Source organism: Cydia strobilella, chromosome 25 (genome assembly GCF_947568885.1).
Source record: "Cydia strobilella chromosome 25, ilCydStro3.1, whole genome shotgun sequence".
NCBI classification, from domain to species: domain Eukaryota; kingdom Metazoa; phylum Arthropoda; class Insecta; order Lepidoptera; family Tortricidae; genus Cydia; species Cydia strobilella.
Genome location: NC_086065.1, coordinates 512,705 through 533,284, shown reverse-complemented (window position 1 = coordinate 533,284; position 20,580 = coordinate 512,705). Strand labels below are relative to the sequence as shown.

Genomic DNA, 20,580 nt, shown 5'->3' with positions numbered 1-20,580 from the left:
CATTCGAAGATATAACTACCCTCCCTCCCCTATACCCGGAAATAAAGTTTTGCTTTAGAAAGTAAAGTCTAAAAATAATGAGCAATGGCGGCAAGCCGCGCGCTCCATCAAGGCTAGGTGAAAAGTAGGGATAGACCTGTTTGAGTTAAAGTTTTTGCTACCTACTTTAAACATGCGATGAGTTGCCTAGTAGGTTAAAGGACTACCTGGTTTTTATATCTTCGAATGAAGCTTACTCATATAATACTGATCGAACTTCACTTTGAAGTTCGTTTGATCATGTACTATTTACAAATTAAATACTAATTATAGTATACCTATTATATTTAAATCATAAACTTAAACCATAGAGTAACTTATACTAGAGCGGTACTGTCATAGTAAATTTTGTAACCCCAGTAAATTCACTGCCATCTGTCGACACAGTTTAAAACTAAAAATGAAGATTTATAAAAATACGATAAAATGTATTTAAATATAGATAAATGATTTTTTTATTTGCATTAATTATTTTTACGATTTTGACCTATGTTCTGTCACTGATATGCGTTAAAATTGTTAAATAACAAACGAAACCGTCAACGCCATCTATACAACAGTTGGCCAAAACTAGTAGCGCCCTCTGAACGAGAATCAAATCTTCTTGATTTTCGAGGCACGTTTTTTCCTTAGACTGTATCCATCTATTACGGAGTTATATCTATCTTTGATTAAACGTATACTTTGTATGATACCCTTTTCGTTGTTTTTAAGACCCATCAAATTTTTTTGTGTAGTTGTTAAACGAATCTGAGTAAGTAGTATTATTATTTGATTAACGTTGAGTCCGATTTAGATTTATACGATCATGAAGATCGCTCACTATGATAATTTTATTTTTATTTTTATTTTAAGAATTGAGTGACTTGTAAAATGTATTGTAATTATTATTATTTACAACGACGGGACTTAATCGCGTAAAATAAGTTTTAAATTTACCTCCGACGTTTCGAGGACGGCGTTGTCCCCGTGGTCGTGGTCTTGTGGTCGTGGAGGTAAATTTAAAACTTATTTTACGCGATTAAGTCCCGTTGTTGTAAATAGTAATGAGTAAAAATCGTGAAAGTTTAAATCAGTGTTTTGTATTTTATTTTACCAAAAAAGATATGTATATCTGATGATTGGTGCAAGCGAAATCCCGCGAAAAGGATGACTCACGTTAGACCGGGCCGAGTCCGGGCCGGAGTTTCCGGCGCTTACTTTTCTATGACATGACATGACAGGTGATCACGTGATGCCTTCCATAGAAAACGAAGCGCCGGAAGCACCGGCCCGGACACGGCCCGGTCTAACGTGAGTCATCCTAAAGTCGTGCGTGAGATGCACGCCAATCACTACGACGCTTGCCATGGTCGTATCAAAACCTGTACCAAAAGTGTAAAAACCGACTCGCGCACGAACAGTTCCGTACCATTATTCAAAAAACGGCAAAAAAATCACGTTTGTTGTATGGGAGCCCCACTTAAATATTTATTTTATTTTGTTTTTAGTATTTGTTGTTATAGCGGCAACAGAAATACATCATCTGTTAAAATTTCAACTGTCTAGCTATCACGGTTCATGAGATACAGCCTGATGACAGACAGACGGACAGCGGAGTCTTAGTAATAGGATCTCGTAAACGTTTAAACCCTTTGGGTACGGAACCCTAATAAAATTTCATTTTAGAATTGAGCTCAATATTTCCAACTTCCAACACAGCTGTGCTACGAAGTGCTACGACGTAGCGAGTAGCGAGTGAATTTTGTGCCGTATTGTAAATAAAATAAAATAAATATTAGGGGACATCTTACAAAGATCAACCTTGCCCCAAACTAAGCAAAGCTTGTACTATGGGTGCTAGGCGACCATATACATACTTATATAGATAAATACATACTTATATACATAGAAAACACCCATGACTCAGGAACAAATATTTATGTTCATCACACAAATAAATGCCCTTACCGGGATTCGAACCCAGAACCATCGGCTTCACAGGCAGGGTCACTGCCAACTAGGCCAGACCGATGTCATGCCGGTCGTTGTAGTGTTTGTATTCGCCTATAAAGTTTTAATTTGACTTGCAGTGATTGTACCCAACTATGAAGGCAGGTTGTTCAATACATTCACTGCCAGTGACCCGATAGTTGGGTTCTCTGTTCGTAGCCGCTGATTTTTATATACGAGATTTTGCATGTTATCGGCTACGCTCGTAGCGCGTAGCACGCGCTAGCACTGAATGTGGTTGCAATGTTACTAATAATGTAAGGCCCATACTCGGTACATGTAAAAGATCAGGAGCAATGCAATACTAAGTATAATTACATTTGACCTGATGGTGGAACTGGAAACCGAAGATAGCCATAGGATGGTTATATTATAAAGCTACGAATAAGCAACCTCGTTTTGACGTATTCTGCTCTACTTACCTGGTTCCCTACGTGACAGGCCACGCCTAGTGTAGGAACCGGTACAACCGTCATTGTAAATGCATAAATGTACATAAATTGTCCCTTAGTTTTAAGACCAGTTAATTTTGTTTCTGCCTAATTCTTTGTGTACAATAAATGATTTTTACTTTTACTTTACTTTTACTTCTGTAAAAAGGTTTATATACGGTTTATATTCTTATTTTATTTATACTTTGTTTTAGAACCATGTCACTGTAAAAAGTTGAATACGTTACCATGGCAGTCTGAAAAACATCCTCGTCAAACTAAGACCTATTGTAAAAATTTCTCTGTAGATAGATATTTAAATATATTATGTGCTTCGTTATCAAATCGTTTCTTCTATAGCGTGACCATTACATCTGGCGACCGTGACAGGACGAGGATGTTGAGTTTGGGTGAGTTTATAAGTAATATACGACCGGTCTGGCTCGTGGGTAGTGACCCTGCCTGTGAAGCCGATGGTCCTGGGTTCGAATCCCGGTAAGGGCATTTATTTTTGTGATGAGCACAGATATTTGTTCCTGAGTCATGGGTGTTTTTTATGTATTTAAGTATTTGTATATTACGTATATATATCGTTGTCTGAGTACCCATAACATAAGCCTCCTTGGGCTTACCGTGGGACTTAGTCAATCTGTGTAAGAATGTCCTATAATATTTATTTATTTATTATTTATATAATATTTGATTGATTGAAGGAAATTCCAGTCTGCGATAAAAAATCGAATATATTTTTACGGAATCTTATCGAAATTACTAAATGCAAATATAGCTATTAATATAGGCTGTCATTGTCGGGATCAGAGTATTCAGTGTGACGTGACAGATTGACAGTTCCCATCGGTACACGGAATCCCCATTCGGGATTGACGTGACGTGTGAACCGTCTGCTGCCGGCTTAATCCCCGCTAGGGTTGGCAATCCGTACTAATATTATGTGCGAAAGTGCTGTCTGTCCTGTTTCCTTGTTATCTTTTATCACTCATCATCATTCCACGCTGACGCAGAGATAAGGTAGTGTGATATATTACAGTATGATTGCATGTGACTGATTTAACTTTCACGATTTTTACTCATTATTATTCACAACGACGGGACTTAATCGCGTAAAATATGTTAAAAATTTACCTCCGACGTTTCGAGGACGGCGTTGTCCCCGTGGTCTCGGAAAAACTCGTGCGGCTCGTTGTGAATAATAATGATTGCAGTTTAATGCAAATGAAAAGGTAAATAAAACTTATTTTCCTTTTTTACTCCGTATTCATGAGATTTTTTGTTCTTTATATCCTGGTACCCTGGTAGGTTCTGGAGTGGCGTCCGCGTACCGGAAGACGAACTGCTGGTAGGCCTCCAACGAGATGGAGCGACGACCTGGTGAAGGTCGCGGGAATTCGGTGGATGCGAGCGGCACAGGATCGGTCGGAGTGGCGAGTCTTGGGGGAGGCCTATGTCCAGCAGTGGACGTCTATCGGCTGACATGATGATGATGATGATCCTGGTACCCTAACATAGAAGACCACTTGCTACCTTTATTAATATTGTCAATCTGTTTATGAACTTATGTCCTTTTGAGATACAATAAAGTATACTTACTTACTTATAAGGGACGAAAATTATCTTAATCTTATACCTAATACACAAACGAAGGGTATGTGTTTATAACATATAAATTTTCCATTCGCATACCCATTCTTAAAAGTTGTAGGTAGTTTATGTACCTAAATGTTTCAGTTTTCTATTTTTTGATATAGTTTTGATTTGTCTATATCTAGTTACTTTACTTCGAATAAAACACTTGTTTAATTCTTATTTTTACAGAACCTTTAAATTTACATCACTTAATTTCGAAATTAATCTTAATTTTAGTAATTTATCACGTGTTATTTTTAATCGCAAGACCAAGATGTATCCGGGATCTTCATAAAAATGGATTTTTAATTAATTTAGAACTACAACTAGGGACAAATGGATTATTTTATTAAATATGTACTAGTGACCCGCCCCGGCTTTACACGGATTACACAAAACTGTGACAAATAATACAGTATATCCTTCCACAAGAATCACTATTGCTAGGTAAAACTTCAGCGTAGGAAGATGTTAATTAAAAATTGGAATTGTCTCAACTGACTCAACAAGACAGGCCTAGCCTAGTGTGGAGATCATAGGTTAATAAAACAATGTATAATTTTTTGGTAAATAAACTATTTTTATTTTATTTATTTTATTTTATTTTTTAAAAACCGCATGAAAATCTCTTTAGTAGGTCTTTGAGTTTATCGCGAACTTAAAGACATACAGACGCGGCGGGGGACTTTGTTTTATAAGGATTTTTAGGGTTCCGTACCCAAAGGGTAAAAACGGGACCCTATTACGAAGACTCCACTGTCCGTCTGTCCGTCTGTCCGTCTGTCATCTCATGAACCGTGATAGCTAGACAGTTGAAATTTTCAGAGATGATGTATTTCTGTTGCCGCTATACAAATACTAAAAAGTACGGAAGCCTCGGTGGGTGAGTCCGACTCGCACTTGGCCGGTTTTGATTTGTGTTTTTAAGGCTGCTGGAGGGCTAGTTCACTTTTTTCTATTTCAATTTATAATTTAGAACTTCCAAATGGAGGCAACCCTATTGGCTTGTCACACGGTTCGGCGGGCGCGGCGCGGCTGTTAGCGTTTGATCGATGCGTTAATGCCTCGACGTGTTGAAACACTGCTAATGGTTCATTCAGATTCAGGAGCTTTGAGTGGAATAAGGGTGAAAAATAACGCATTGAAAATTAGGAGATTGATTAAGACCAAGGTTGTAAACTTACGGCTAAAATCTACATGGATTTAAAAAAAAAACAAAAAAAAAACATTTATCTTCGGTCTTAAAAACCCACATATTAGCACATTACAAAAATATAAAATAAAAATGAAAAATATAAAATAACATTAACAAAAATTAAAAATTAAAATAGCCATCTTATTTATCTTTAGAGTTAACGACTTCTTCGCAGAGATAACATGACTACTTAAGTAGATTTTTGATTAGGATAAGATCGGAGGTAGTAATATATGTTTTGGGTTACTACCAGCAGGGTTTTATTACCAGCACAGATATAGGCACGATGGTCGCATTTATTTACGTAACAGCACAGCGTGATAAAGACAAAGACGTCTCTTTCAATCGTGTGGTCCCAATAAAATTAATTTGCTTATAATAAAATATAATTAAACAGAAGAAAAATCAAACCTCTCAATGCCAGTGAGACGCGGATGACGGTACTTCTTGGAGAACAGCAGGCCGCCGCCCCAAGCAGCCTGAGGAATAGAATAGAATATAATAGAATAATATTTATTCAGGCAACACATCATTATTACATTACAAAGATACATTAACAACAACAAGAAAAAAAACAAAAGTGAAAAATACAAAACTAACAGATAAGGATGTGAGGCTGAAATGGTCTCCACTCAGCAATGCAGTTGGCACGACTAAGCGTTGTCAATGGCGCTGGTTTTCTGTGGTTCTTGTCCTCCAAGTAATTATAAATTAATATTATGAATGTGTTTCTTCAAATAAATCCCATTACCATGATTCGAACCCGGGACCTCCTACTTCGTGGGCAGGGTCACTACCGGTACCGACTATGCTAGGACGCCGTCATTGCAATGCCCTAGTGCAATTGCAAATTACGAATCTTCGGGGCATTCAAAAAACATCCCATCCTCGTCGCCACTGAGATGTATGAGTGACACAACCGTCTAGTTCGCAAGCTAGTTTATTACTGGCTAAGCAATCGGCGCAAGCGCCTTATAACTACGTATAGGTATATACAAATACACATCACGGGTACCTACGTGACGCAAGTTTTTTACACTTCTAAGTTCTAATAAATCCTCGCCTGAAAAGGTAGAGTTTGGTGAGACTACAAGAGTAGCAATTTAAGCTTAATATGTAACCCATAAGACACGGAAGACGCAGCGTGGGAAGGCCCCAGACTAGATGGACCGACGATCTGGTTAAAGTCCCGGGAAACCGTTGGTTGAGGGCAGCGAATGACCGTTCGTTGTGGAGATCCTTGGGGAGGACTTTGTCCAGCAGTGGACGTCTTTCGGCTAAGATGATCATGATGTTGATGTAATCTATTCTCAACATACATTTCATTTCATTTCAAATCTAAGAACCCGATATTTGGCTTGATAACGTTGTTTAAAATACAGAATTTCGCAGCAGGGGCGTAGCTAGAGGATATGGCGCCCGGGGCAGTCACCAAATTTGCGCCCCCTGACGACTGACAAATGTTCCCCTACTGCTGCCTTTTGCCCATTTTGGCGCCCCCCCCCCCTTGGATGGCGCCCGGGACACTTGCCCCCTCTGCCCCCCCTAGTTACGCCACTGTTTCGCAGGTTATTACAATAGCTGCCATACGGGTGACGTCCCCTACGATGTACTCAAAGTAGACCTTTCTGTAAAATTCCCTATTGTCGGATACTAGTGTGGATAATGGTACTTACATCAACGTGCATCCACATGTTGTACTTCTGGCAGATGTCGGCGATCTCGGGCAGTGGGTCGAACGCACCCAGCACGGTGGTTCCTGATGTTGCGTTCACGAAGAATGGTACCTGTACAAGAACAAATATTAAACTCAAACAATTGGCAAATATACGAACATATAGGTACATGTTTTAGTAACTGTTACTTGTAAGATAAGGCTGATGATTGCTTATTTATTTAGTTCGTCTAAGTGCCTATTTTTTATTACCATGCACAAATCCCTTGCCATAGACGGAAAGTATAATATAATGGGCCTCTATTATTTGACATAATTATTGAAAGTCATAATGTAATGATTGTCATATTATCATTAATCATAATTTGGTTTTTCTCAGAAACGCGTAACTTTTCAGGATTGCCATAAAACAAACCTAACCTAACCTAACCTAACCTATCTATAAGGATAACCCGAGGAAAATTCTGAAAAGTTAACGGTTTCAGAATTATGCCTAACTAGCTGTGCCCGCGGCTCCGCCCGCGTGGAATTCGGTCTGTGTCAGTAAGCGGCTAATTCACCCCTAATTTCTCTCCCTCTCCCCTGGACGCGGAACTTGAAGTAATATTTTTTTTTCATATTTTTTGGGTTTTTACTTCGGAATGGTATCATTTTAAATGAATTCGGCATCCCTGATTTATACGAAAACGATACCAAACTTGGACGGAGATTTTCTCGACAAATTAGTAAAGTTTGCATCAAAATCCGTTCAGCCTTTTTCACGTGATGCGCGGTCAAATAAACAGATAAATAGACAAAAATTCCAAAAATTGTTTGAACGTGTTCTGTTGATAGATTCCAAGTATCCCCAGCCAATTTTTTTTTTCAAATATTTTCCATGTACAGACTTTGATGTAATAGATTTATTTAGGAAATGCTAATTTAAAAGTATCACCTAACAAAAACAAAAAATACAAAAAAAGCAATTCCCTCGCTGGGATTCGTACCCAGGATCATTAGCTTCCTGAACTGGATTACTGCCAATACTGACAGTTTTAGTTAATGCTATACAACCAGAGCGCTAGTCGTATAAAATAACTTTTGAAAGGTACATTTTTTTGAATGGAGTTATCGTTCTTCTCCTAGTGAGTATTATATTCTTTGGTCAGGCTGTGTCAGATTGGTAGGTATAGAGGCCCTGCGGGCTGCCTTGGAAACGTCTATTTTGGCATCGTTCAACAATGTGCTGGGTAGTTTGGTCTTTAAGGCCGCAGTCACACAACGGGCTCTCTTTCCATCCCCATTTGTGTCGCATATAATTGCACCTGCCATGACCTGTGCGGATTCTGTTGAGGCGGCCCCAGTACTTCCTCTGCAGCAAGAAGCCGAAGGGCTTGGGTACTTTTGTGGTGACCAGTCGTCGTTTTGCCTTCATATAAAGATTCAAGTTCCACACTCAAAAAATGTTTGACCTCCATATAAACTTTCAACCCCTTTTTTACCACCTTAAGGGATGAATTTTCAAAAGCGCTGAAAGTGGTTTTCTTGATTTTTAATATAATACCTTTTAACAAAGTTGCAAGTTCCTAGCTTAAAATAAACTTTGCACCCCAAGACAAACTTTCATCCCCTTTTCAACCCCCTGGGGGATAAATTTCCAAAAACGTTGAAGTTACTTTTTTTGTAATCGTCTATTATGCCTAAGTTTCAAAGCATTTGTATTGGATTCAAACTTTCAACCCTCGTTTAACCTCGTTGGGGGACGAATTTTTGAAAACGCTGTAATCACTTTTCCTGTATTATAATAATATGCCCATATACAAGTAAAACGAACTCGAAAAAAACTGACCTTCATACAAACTTTCAACCTCTTTTTCACCACCTTAGGGGATGAATTTTCAAAAACGCTGAAATTAGTGTTCTTGTATTTTAATAATATATCTTTTTACGAAGTTTCAAATTGCTAGCTTAAAATAAATCTTGAACCCCATACAAACTTACATCCCCTTTTTAACCCCCTTAGGGTTGAAATTTCTCTAATTTTTATACCCTATAACTTGGCCGTGGATTTTTTCGACAGATTAGTAAAGTTTGCATCAAAATCCGTTCAGCCGTTTTCATTTGATGCGCGGTCAAATAAACAGATAAACAGACAAAAATTCTAAAAACTGTTGGAACGTGTTCTGTTATCGATTCTAAGTATCCCCCGCTATTTTTTTTTCGAATATCTTTCATGTACAGACTTTCGACCCTCTTCCGCTTTATTATATGTATAGATGATAATATGACAATCATTATAAAGACTTTCAATAATTATGTCAAACAAAGGGACCCCATAATATAATATTTATAACCAATCTTTTTGTTGGCTCATCACAAATGTATCTATAAATATCAGAAATACTTTTTTACGTCATATTCTTTTACCGAAAAATTAACTATCGCTGCGATTTTCAGTGATGGGTAATATTAAGGTACATCAAATACATGACGAAATGACATTTATTGAATAACCAGAAGAACTAAATCCACAATGTGTATCCAAGAGCCACGTCAAGGCGTTTTATTTCATCTGCCGCAAATATTGAAATTGTATTTAATTATATATATATATATCGTACATATAAAATCATTCTCTCGTATCGTACATATAAAGTCTCGTTTGCCACGTTACCCTTGTGCCTTACTCAATGTGCGTCGTAGTCGAACTAACCTATTAGCTCATTCCCCTTTGCCTCGCCTGGCTCGCCTATACAACAAGCATGCTAATAATGTTCCTTCTTTGGATGTGTTTCACGATAGTGAAGTCTTATTTAAAAACAAATTATTGTCTGTTGACAACCTCAGCTAGCTCGGCTAACTTACCTTAGTTATTGTTAATATCAACTATTAGGTGTCTTGTTAATTGGTATTATATATTTATTCTAGATTTTTGTAATGTTTGTTAATTGGTATTATATATTTATTCTAGATTTTTGTAATGTATACTAAGTCTTTTTCTAGGTGTTACTGTTGACTTAATGTTTAAATTAATATAATAATGCATGCTGGATTGCCTGTAAGTGGGGGATCAATAAAAAATGTGCCCTTTTTGTAAGTTAATACTAGTATGTAAATTGTATCTTCTGTTGGTGATCCTAATAAACAAATAAACAAATAAACAAATCATCTTTGTCTAATTTTAAATCATTTAGAAATATGACGTGTAAAAAATTGTATTCTTTTTACCAATAAATAATCTGAATTTAAATCTAAATCTGAAAACTTCTATTCAAGCCTGCAGTAGACTACGTTATTCTAGCATCGATCTATTCAGCCACCAAAAACAATGACAATGTTTCACCTTACCTGTAATAGACAAAAGGTGATGATGATATGATGAGGTAGACATGATTGTTTACTTACATTCCCCTTCTCCTTATGTGCCTCATCAGACGGTACGGATATGCAGTAGTCGATGCGGAGACCGCAGACCGACGCGCAGGATTTTGTGGAGTAGTGTAATAAATACTACTGACCTTCTTACTTCTCTCTTTACTGTTGGAAACTTCTTACTTCTTAGGCTCAAACACACGTAAGTACAAGTTAACTTACGTTGCCCTTATCCTTATGTTCGCGCACGCGTCGCTCCAGCTCAGCCGGGATCATGCGCCCGCGCTCATCAGAAGGCACGGAGATACAGTAGTCGGTACCGAGGCCGCAGACCGACGCGCAGGATTTCACGGAGTAATGGCACTGTTACAGAATTAGTTCAGTTAAAAGTAGTCGGACGGACTTGGCGAGCAACAGTGCCTAGCATCATCATAAATTGTGACTACATTTTAATAAAATCTTGGCAAACTGACCTGATCCGAGGTAAACATGACCAGATGTCCAGGGATGCTGGTGAGCCCCTTCTCCTTGTACTGCGGGAACATGTTGTGCCTGGCTGCCAGGAACGCATACAGGTTGGACACGGAGCCACCTGTAAACAATCAAAAAAGTGTAGGCCTTACTAAATTAACCATAAGTTACATAAGACACTTTCTTTATTTTGTTCCACGTTATAGGTTTCGTTCTCTATCCCTTTTTAAAGCGCCGCTGGTGAAGAAAAAGATAGCGACAAATAAAATGTCTTAAAATGTTATAACCCAGTGGACACAAGGAGTTCTGTTATAAAAGGAGTCTTTTGAATATGAGCTCTTGAACTAGAATAGAGCAATATATATACTAGCTTTTTGTAAACGATTTGCAAAATATTGTCTTCGGTTACCGCGATAGTTACTCATGACGGGGTGTCACCCGTTGACCAAGAACGCTGTAAAGGGTTCGAAACGTCGGGATGTATTATAAATTTAATATACGCGATATATAATCCATAGTTTTATTTAATGATTTGCAACTTTTAGAAGATAAGCGGACTTTTTTCTTCATTTCCGAAGCCTATAGGCATTATTGACGATAGTAGACAATCTTCGTCGACGAGGACGTGGCAGAAGGAGAATATCATGGACAAGGAACATAAGAGACTGGTTAGACGTGGACAGTACAGAAAAACTAATTCGCATGACTACGGATAGAACGGCATATAGGCATAAGGTCGCCAACCTCTGGGATGGAGAAGGCACTTGAAGAAGAAGAAGAAGACAATCTTCACTTACCAGGGGCAAGGATGGAGTCACCATCGCTCCACCCGATCATGGCTCTCATCTTCTCGAGCACCACGTTCTCCATCAGGATGAAGACGGGAGCGATCTCGTAGGTGAACATGTTGGTGTTGGCGGCGGCCGTCAGCCACTCGCCGGCCAGGGAGATGATGTCCAGCCCGCAGGAGAGCTGGTTGAAGAAGTGGGGGTGGCCTGCGGACAAGAAGAAAGTTTAAAAAAAACTTATTTGCACAAAATAACGACCCCGTACCGGGTACTCCTCCGCAGCCTTTCTGTTTTTTCAGCCCTTGAATCAAAGATTTTTGTAAGTGATGTGACTGTTGTGTTGAAGGATATATTTTTAGGGTTCCGTACCCAAAGGGTAAAAACGGGACCCTATTACTAAGACTCCGCTGTCTGTCTGTCCGTCTGTCACCAGGCTATATGTCATGAACCGTGATAGCTAGACAGTTGAAATTTTCACAGATGATGTGTTTCTGTTGCCGCTATAACAAAAAATACTAAAACCAGATAAAATAAATATTTAAGTGGGGCTCCCATACAACACGTTGGGTTGGTGATTTTTTTACAGTTTTTTGCGTAATGGTACGGAACCCTTCGTGCACGAGTCCGACTCGCACGTGGCCGGTTTTTTGCGTAATGGTACGGAACCCTTTGTGCGTGAGTCCGACTCGCACTTGGCCGGTTTTTTTTTACAAACAGAAACGTCTGCGAACGACGCTGGTTTGAAGGATTGATGACCATAATGATGATTTTGAATGATAAATATTTAATATTAATGATAAATATTTAATATTAATGATAAATATTTAATATTAATAGCCTAGGTTAGGAATTCATTTGTTCACAGTTAATATTTTCCTCGCAATGTGTGGTGAAAAAAGTTGTGTTTCACTCGGTAGCATAGTATGATTAACCCTTAGCTCGGGTATTAATATAACGTAACAAGTAACTATTATCTACGTTTTCACCAGAAGGATTGAGATGTGACGAAAAAGAATAGTTAACAAAAAACAATCAACAATTTCCAAACACTATCCCGTTCGAAGTCTCCCTACAATTTCGCGGTCCCCGGCCCGACCGGAAGTAATAGCAAGCGCCATTACACTGCGATTGTGTCCGGTACAGGAATGCCGGATGTAGTTTTGTTTTGAGGTTCTTTGCAGTTGTAATACGAGGGGCTGGCTCTTGGATCCATCGATCATACACTTAGCAAAACACCAGCCTTAGTAATATTCTTTTTTTTTAAACACCAGGTCGGTGGCAATCAAGCATACGGCCCGCTTGATGGTAAGCAGTCACCGTAGCCTATGGACGCCTGCAACACCAGAGATATTACATGCGCGTTGCTGACCCTTTAAAAACCTGTACACTCCTTTTTTGAAGTATCCCATACTGTAGCCCCTCGGGAAAACCTCGGCAGGGAGCTCAGTACACAGTACGCGACCATTTAGGTGCTAGTGTGTGAGGATGAACACCCTGCCGACGGCGAGCGGTGCGGTGATAGAAAGCGGCCGTTGGCATCATGTCAAACAATTCTTCAGAGCACAGCCTACAAGCCAATTCTATAAAACATTTGTTATTTTGTGGCTTTTCTTGCATAAAATTGCAAGTGTTTTTACCGAAGTCTGAAACGTGTTTTTTTTAAATGTTCATTCATACTACTTGCTTTTAGCCAACCTAAAGGCGAGGTTCAGAGGTCAGCTGCATTACTGTCTATATCTTGTATGAAAAAGAACACGATTCCAGGAGTGATTTAATATTTTGTTACGGGTTTGAACTGGTTTTGATACGACCTTGACAATCGTCTTGGTTATTGGCGCGCATCCCAATACGACTTTCACTTAATTTCGCATGCTAATCAGCGTCAGCGATATTCAAGGTAGACAGTTCGCAACACAATGTCTCGTTTTGCATGATATACAAAAAATAGGAAATAATCAGGGCAAAGCATTTCGAAAGCGACACTAACAAGAACCTATACTTATCTATCCTATCTCCTCGACTAGTAACACTAATCACATCAGCTCAACAAAATGAACCCTCGAAACACATCTGTCACATTTTTATTACACGCCTCTTATGAAATTACCTCCATCTCATTTCGTTAAAGATTATACCCATTACGACAGCATCACTTTATTTACAAGTTAAATCCTCCTTAAACCCGCCATTAGCCTATTTTTGGCCGCCATATTGCCAATTTTGACAGGTGGCCATTACTGGGTACTTTATCACGGCGCGTCTGCCGCGGACGTCCTTATGGGGTAAATCAACTTTTATAGCCTGATTTTATGACTAAAAGATAGCGATATTCATCTTCAGAGGTATTGTGATGTTCATTCACGTCATTTACTAGTAAAAAGAGTATTTGTTAAAATATTTACGACTAAAACATAATAGGTACTATGAAACAACAAAATATTAAACTTAATAACTTTAACTCGTCACTTAAGCAAATCCGATACATGCCCTGTCTCAGTCATAAACATAGTATAGTAGTTATAGACATGAAACCGAGCGACCAGGGTTAAGAGAAAGACATATTCATGTATTGACAGGTTAATGTATGGCAGCATAATCCTTTTTCCCTTTCACTCTTATAAATTTCGGTATTTCGCCATCGTCTCCTACCTATGCTGCCATAACCCGAACATGAAAAAAAACCCGATCGGTGATAAGGACAAAGCATGGCACTATTTTCTCTTTCCTCTTATAGGAATCGCAATAAGACTATATTTCTCTATCAAAGAGTGTCAGGCCCTTGGTCTCAGTACATGCTACATGTCATCTTTAAACATACATCATTCATTACTAATAGAGGTGACAGAAGCGTGTCATTTATTGGGAATAATTCTATTCCTAAATTTATTGTTCTCAAAATTTCGTTTTTTTTTCTTCAAATACCTAGTTGTCAGTAAACCAAACGTTGTTCTTGATTAATGCCACTGTAAAATTCTCTTTTAAAGCCCGACCAGAAATAGTATAATCATTGTCAAGAGGGCGCTGTTATTCCCATGTATGTGGTGATAGTTCAGTTTAGTATGAAAAATTGAGTTTCAATGAAATTCCGCAACATGGCGCGTGATCATATATTCCTGGACAGGCTTTAGTTGTATGAATTTCTTAATTCAAATAGGTAGTCATTCAAAATATGTCAAATATGTCTTATAACAGGAGAGGAAGAATAATATATTAATCCCTCCTGTATGCTATTCACACTATTTAAATTAGAAATGTCGAGGCATTTTTTAATCAAGCAGCCCCGAATTCCAACATGCGGGCAGCCCCCGGCCTCTGGGGCTAGGGTTGGCACTGTAACGAGGGTTGTGAAGAGCAGAACTTAAATATGTAGTTCAGTATTTAATAGGTTATACCTTTCTTAATTGAGACTTTTAGAATGGACGAACTAGGAAATGATCTTGAAAATAATTTGTAAATTAAGGAAACGTTACATTAATAATAGTAATATATGTAGTATGTACTGTAAAATAGAACGTTAATAACGTAACATTTCTTTTTCATTTAATCTGACACACCTACTTATCATTGGTAGAGTCAATGTTTTTATATTTTTGCTTAGTCATCACATCAAAACGAATATTCAATCAATTCAATCCATATCCTATCAAATCAATGCCTGGATATTGTAGAATACATATATGCGAGAGCAAATAAATAGCATGGATCCCGATTCAAATTAATTAATTAGTTAAGGTTTTGAACGGGTTTCGATACGACCTTGGAGATCGCTTATGCTGCAATCATGCATCAATATGCATACTCGATAAAGTCGTGCATGAGATGCGCGCCAATCGCCAAGACGGTGGTCTAGGTCGTATTAAAACCAGTTCAAACCATATGATTGTTACATTAGAATCGACCTCCTAGAGCCGTATCATTACCATCCTAATGTCAAAACCGTAACAGCTAGAAGACGAGAAAATGATGCGACGTGTATTGCGTAGCAAACGTAGCTTTGTTGATTCAAGGCTCAAATAATTGTATATTCTTTTGCCCTGCCTCACAGCCTCCCACAGAGTTCAAGCGAAGCACTGTGATTAATATCAATTACTTTTTAACAAGCAGAAACGTCTGCGAACGATACTATTAAGCTTAGAATCAATTTAAAAGTGGAAAAATTACTGGTTGAGACTTGAACTCACGGCCTCTTGAACTCCAGCGCTCTGCCAACTGAGCCACCGAGACCTATCCATAGTCAGCAAATCTTCCCACTATATGGATCTAGGGGACCCAGGGCAGTAATTTTTCCACTTTTATATTTATTCTAACCTTAATATCAATCTGCACATTTGGGAGTTATTGGTTCATAGTGGCAACCCTGCATTTCCCTGCAGATTATTCCGCACTGGCAACACCTGTGTTATTCGCGTCTGGATTACTCGCGCGTTCGAAGTGCCGCCATTAGCTTTCGGCTTTGGGGCATGGATAATACTTTGATGGACGTAATGGTGGAATTATGGTGGTGCTTTTGTTATTTATTTTAGTCAAATTAGTACTGACTGTTGTAGGTACTGCGGCCATGAAAAATTTCTACTTATGGTATGTTTGTGATACGAAAATAAAAACAGTTTAAAAGTTTACATATGTATATGTTTTTCTTTCCTAAATAATGAAAAAGGAAGACTACCATTTAAATATAAAATTAACAAGAGTATATTTTTTTGTATGAAAACATTCTCATGTAATGTAAAATTTTTCTTTTTTTCCAAAAATTAAGCTATTTCATGATTTTTTTATATGAATTGAAAGGCTTTTTTGTTTTACAAGAATAGATATTTTACCACACCCAAAAACAAAAGTAAATTATTCTAAATCAACTTATGAAGCGTAAAAGGCTTAAACAACCACTGATACAAGTGGCATATGTTAATCAAATCTAAACTGCCACTGAATATGCCTCTAATTCCCCCTCCAGGGCTAAAAGTGTCAAACGATGGAGTCCCCTGGCTCACGTCCCCTGGACGAGTCTCCCAGGGGACGGTTTATCGCGCCGCACATGCGAGTAAACAGAATTAAATCGAATTTGGTTTAGGAATTCAAATTAGTTGCGGAGGGGAGTGAGTGTCAGTAAGATTTCGGTTAAACATTTTTCTTTTTTATATTTTTTCTATATATATTTTTTTCATTTAGCATTAATTCTAAATTTAAATCGTTATTTTAAACACATAGAAATTTGTCAAAAGGACATTAGAAATAAACTATTTTTTATCAAGCAAATACGTCTGCAAACCAAGCTACATTTTTTTTAGTTAAAGGAAAAATAAATAAAAAATACCGCTTCGGAAAAAGTTTTTTTTTCCATTTTTCTTTTTCAATTAAATTAAATTAAATTATTTATTTCAAATCATTTTGATCCATATAGTGTTAGTAAGTACAACAAAACTTAAAATTAATTAAGGTTAGTGACATGCAATTACAATTTACAAAATATACACATGTTTTGAATGATGAATTATAAAATAAAATACAATAATAAATAAAATAAATAGAATCTAGGCAATCTAGATGCACCATTATGTAAACATCAGATATAAGTCGATCATCATAAAATTTACGGCGGCAGGAAGATTCAAAAGACGTACTTATTTAAAGAAGACCTAAGGCATGGAGACTATATAAAGGAGCCAAATCTCTATGTATGAAAAGTGTCCATCAAAAAACAGTAATTAGGCGGCGCCACCATACACCGAAATACTACCAAAAACAACCTACGTAATTTGGTCGGGTTATTTGTTGCCTTATATGTTTCATGTTATACTCATGTCCCAGAGCCTAACTAGCGCCACCGCAGAGATTAGGAACTATATATTATTTAAAGCTGAAAGCGGTCACTTTTGCAACAATTCTGCCATAAGAGATTGGCATCCTTTCTATACCATCCATAACCTAAGGTCTGTTTTTTTATTCCGTAGAATATGACGTTTTATGATAGTTTCATGTGTAAGACATGACAGTTCTTAGTACCACATGAAATGCCATTTTAGTCTACGGAATAAAAAAACAGAATATAGTTTATGGCCCACGGAAAGTGTGAGGAAGATAAAAGATAAATAATAAAAAGATCGTCCCATGAGAGTGCTGCAGATTGTCGGGTCCATAGTCCTAAAATTGATACTGAAAATAATGGTTCGTTGTGACATTATAATACGATGGGATATTTTATCATCTTGGTTATATTATTATCTTTTTTATATTTAACGTTTTGAGGGACCATTTAACAAGATTAGTATTGAATTAATAAAAAATGCGATATATAGGGTGGGCCAATGATAAATGCATTTTAACGAAAGATGTCAATACGAAAAGAGAATTTATCACTGGCCCACCCTATATTATACCTTGTTATCTTACCTTATTGAATTAGAATGGTATAATATAGAATAATATAGAATATTGAAAAAATAAAATAAATTAATATATTAAATTGACTGGTAGAGAATGCCTTTAGGCATTAAGTCCGCCATTTGTAATTTATTTGTTATATTGTGCAATAAAATTTAAAATAAATAAATAAATAAAATAGAATATTGAAAAACAAAATAAATTAATATATTAGATTGATTGGTAGAGAATGCCTTTAGGCATTAAGTCCGCCATTTGTAATTTATTTGTTATATTGTGCAATAAAGTTTAAAATAAATAAATAAATAAATAAAATAGAATATTGAAAAACAAAATAAATTAATATATTAGATTGATTGGTAGAGAATGCCTTTAGGCATTAAGTCCGCCATTTGTAATTTATTTGCTATATTGTGCAATAAACTTTAAAATAAATAAATAGATTGGTTAAAATAAATGTGAGAACGTAGCTACTTATTAGTTTGTATTACATATGTATTGCTGGGTTTTTTGTTTGAAAATTACAGTTTGTTCCAGTTAAAATGAAAATAAAAAACTGCAATATTATATATTTCATCACAATCAAAAAAATAAAGTAAAACAGGACCCTTGTCCTTTTAAAAGTGTGATAAGAAACTTCATAAGATAAACCTATCTTATCATCCATTGCCCATTGTCGGTTCATCCGCGAAATCTCTACGGAAACCTACTGCCGGAAGGGAGAGTAATGTTCTACACTACTCCGTGCACACGGCCGCGAAGTTTGTGCGGAAATTACGCCACTTTTTATGGACAGATAACGTCGGGAGCAGCCCTCAATCAAACCCATACACTGGCTATTTGGCACACAACACCAGCACGCAGAAGGATTCATTTATTTTTTTACTTATTTGCGCCAAATATTACACCGATATTAATAAAGTTAAAATTGAGTTTTTCTAAGTCTTTATTCACAAATCAACGCTTATGAATTTGTTTAATACATTTCTTAGGTAGGTAGCATTCTGATTTTGAGCATTAATAGTAGGTTTTCCGTAATTGTGGGACCTTTTACTGTGTTTATCAAATATATACTTTTAAAGTATTTTCAGTTACCTTTTTTACATATCATAGTTATAGTAGGTAAAGGGTTAGAGTTACTGAGTTAGACCAAGATAAGTCTGCAACGATTTTGACAGCACACGCAGTGCAAGTGTTATTTGTAACGTCAAACTTCTTTGAAATTATGACGTATAAATAACACTTGCACTGCGTATGCTTATCAACATCGTTGCAGACTTTTCTTGATCTAACTCTAACCCTTAAATTGTCGGCTATTTTTGTGTCAGAATAAAATTCATTATACTTCTAGACGCGTTGCGCGCGAAAATATACATACTAGTCATTTTGTAAAGTGGTCCTTCTGTATCTGTCTCTTTTTAGTCTCACCCTTGTCCCCTGGGTATCGGAAAATATTAACAGATAAAAGTGGCATAGCTTTAGATCGCACCGGGACCCTACGGCACGATCACGAAACACGAGAGGTCTTTTTGACCAATTTTATAGAATTAGCCTCATGCATGAAGTTTATATTTGAACGAAAAATGTTTTATTCGGATGTTTGTTACCGTTATATCATGTTACAAATGCATTTCAGTTTTTAAATTACCATTTAATTACTTAAAATTATAAATAAAAAGTACAAAAATTTGCCCGCGAAAAGCTAGTGAGCGAAACGCTCGAAACGCCACGTGACGTCACGCGTTCGACAGATTAGTGTCATTAGTAGCAAACGTCAGTTGGGTCGCCCAACGTGTGACGTCATCACGCTCTGTCGAATTCGCGCCAAAAATTATGAGCGTTTCAACCGCTCAAAAATTTTCAACATTTTAAATATTTTTTAATAAAATAATGTTAAGGTTTACAAAAGTATTTTTATCATTTTTGGTGTTCCAACGATATAAATTATGAATCCAAAAATAAAAATAAATTCATGCATGGAGCTAATTGTTAATTTCTTGCATAGAAAAAATGTTAATAGGCCAGTCTATGGAGATTAGAATTCTAAAATTGTTATGAGTCTGAGGGTAGGTATCACGTCTATATTATAGGTTTATGACGTATATTGTTTGGCTTTTCCCTATCGTGCAATAATACCTACTCGTATCGTTAATTTAATAACATTTTATGGCTAACCCTCTCTAACCAAGTAACCGAACATTCCATTGTGTGTTTAAACTAATTCCCAGGGCGTTGATGTTTTGAGGTTATGACCGGCGCGTGGCGCGTGGCGCGCCAATCAGCCGCCATTGTTGCAAAATGTCAGCGGTTGTGGTGCGTTCAGAAACGTCAGCGGTCGCAGTCGCGTTCGGAAATACTTGTGATTGCTTTTAGCGATGCATTTACAATAAGTAAATAGTCAATTTTTATATACGTGAGATACAAATACTATTTATACTACTTATTGCATTATGTGTTATGAGTAGGCGAGCAATAAAAGAAAACCACTTACCTAGAGAGAAAAAGGGAGAGTTGGGGTTACGAATGGGGAGAGAAGGTATAAAAGGGGGGTGAGATGGGATTTTAAGGCTACTGCTACAAAAATAATGTATTCCAATTTAAAATGGAGCTATA

General features: G+C 37.1%; 1 protein-coding gene across 2 annotated transcripts in view; it reads right to left on the bottom strand.

The window, feature by feature from the left end:
- The window catches only part of LOC134752943 (glutamate decarboxylase), a 78,398-nt gene that overhangs the window by 34,250 nt on the left and 23,568 nt on the right, over positions 1-20,580 (bottom strand). For both annotated transcript variants that reach the window (XM_063688721.1, XM_063688722.1), the window contains 5 exons: positions 11,596-11,793; positions 10,801-10,919; positions 10,550-10,690; positions 6,978-7,088; positions 5,713-5,780 (listed from right to left, as the gene is read on the bottom strand). In XM_063688721.1, the coding sequence (XP_063544791.1) occupies positions 5,713-5,780; positions 6,978-7,088; positions 10,550-10,690; positions 10,801-10,919; positions 11,596-11,793 (637 nt within the window). The remainder of the gene's footprint in view (positions 1-5,712; positions 5,781-6,977; positions 7,089-10,549; positions 10,691-10,800; positions 10,920-11,595; positions 11,794-20,580) is intronic.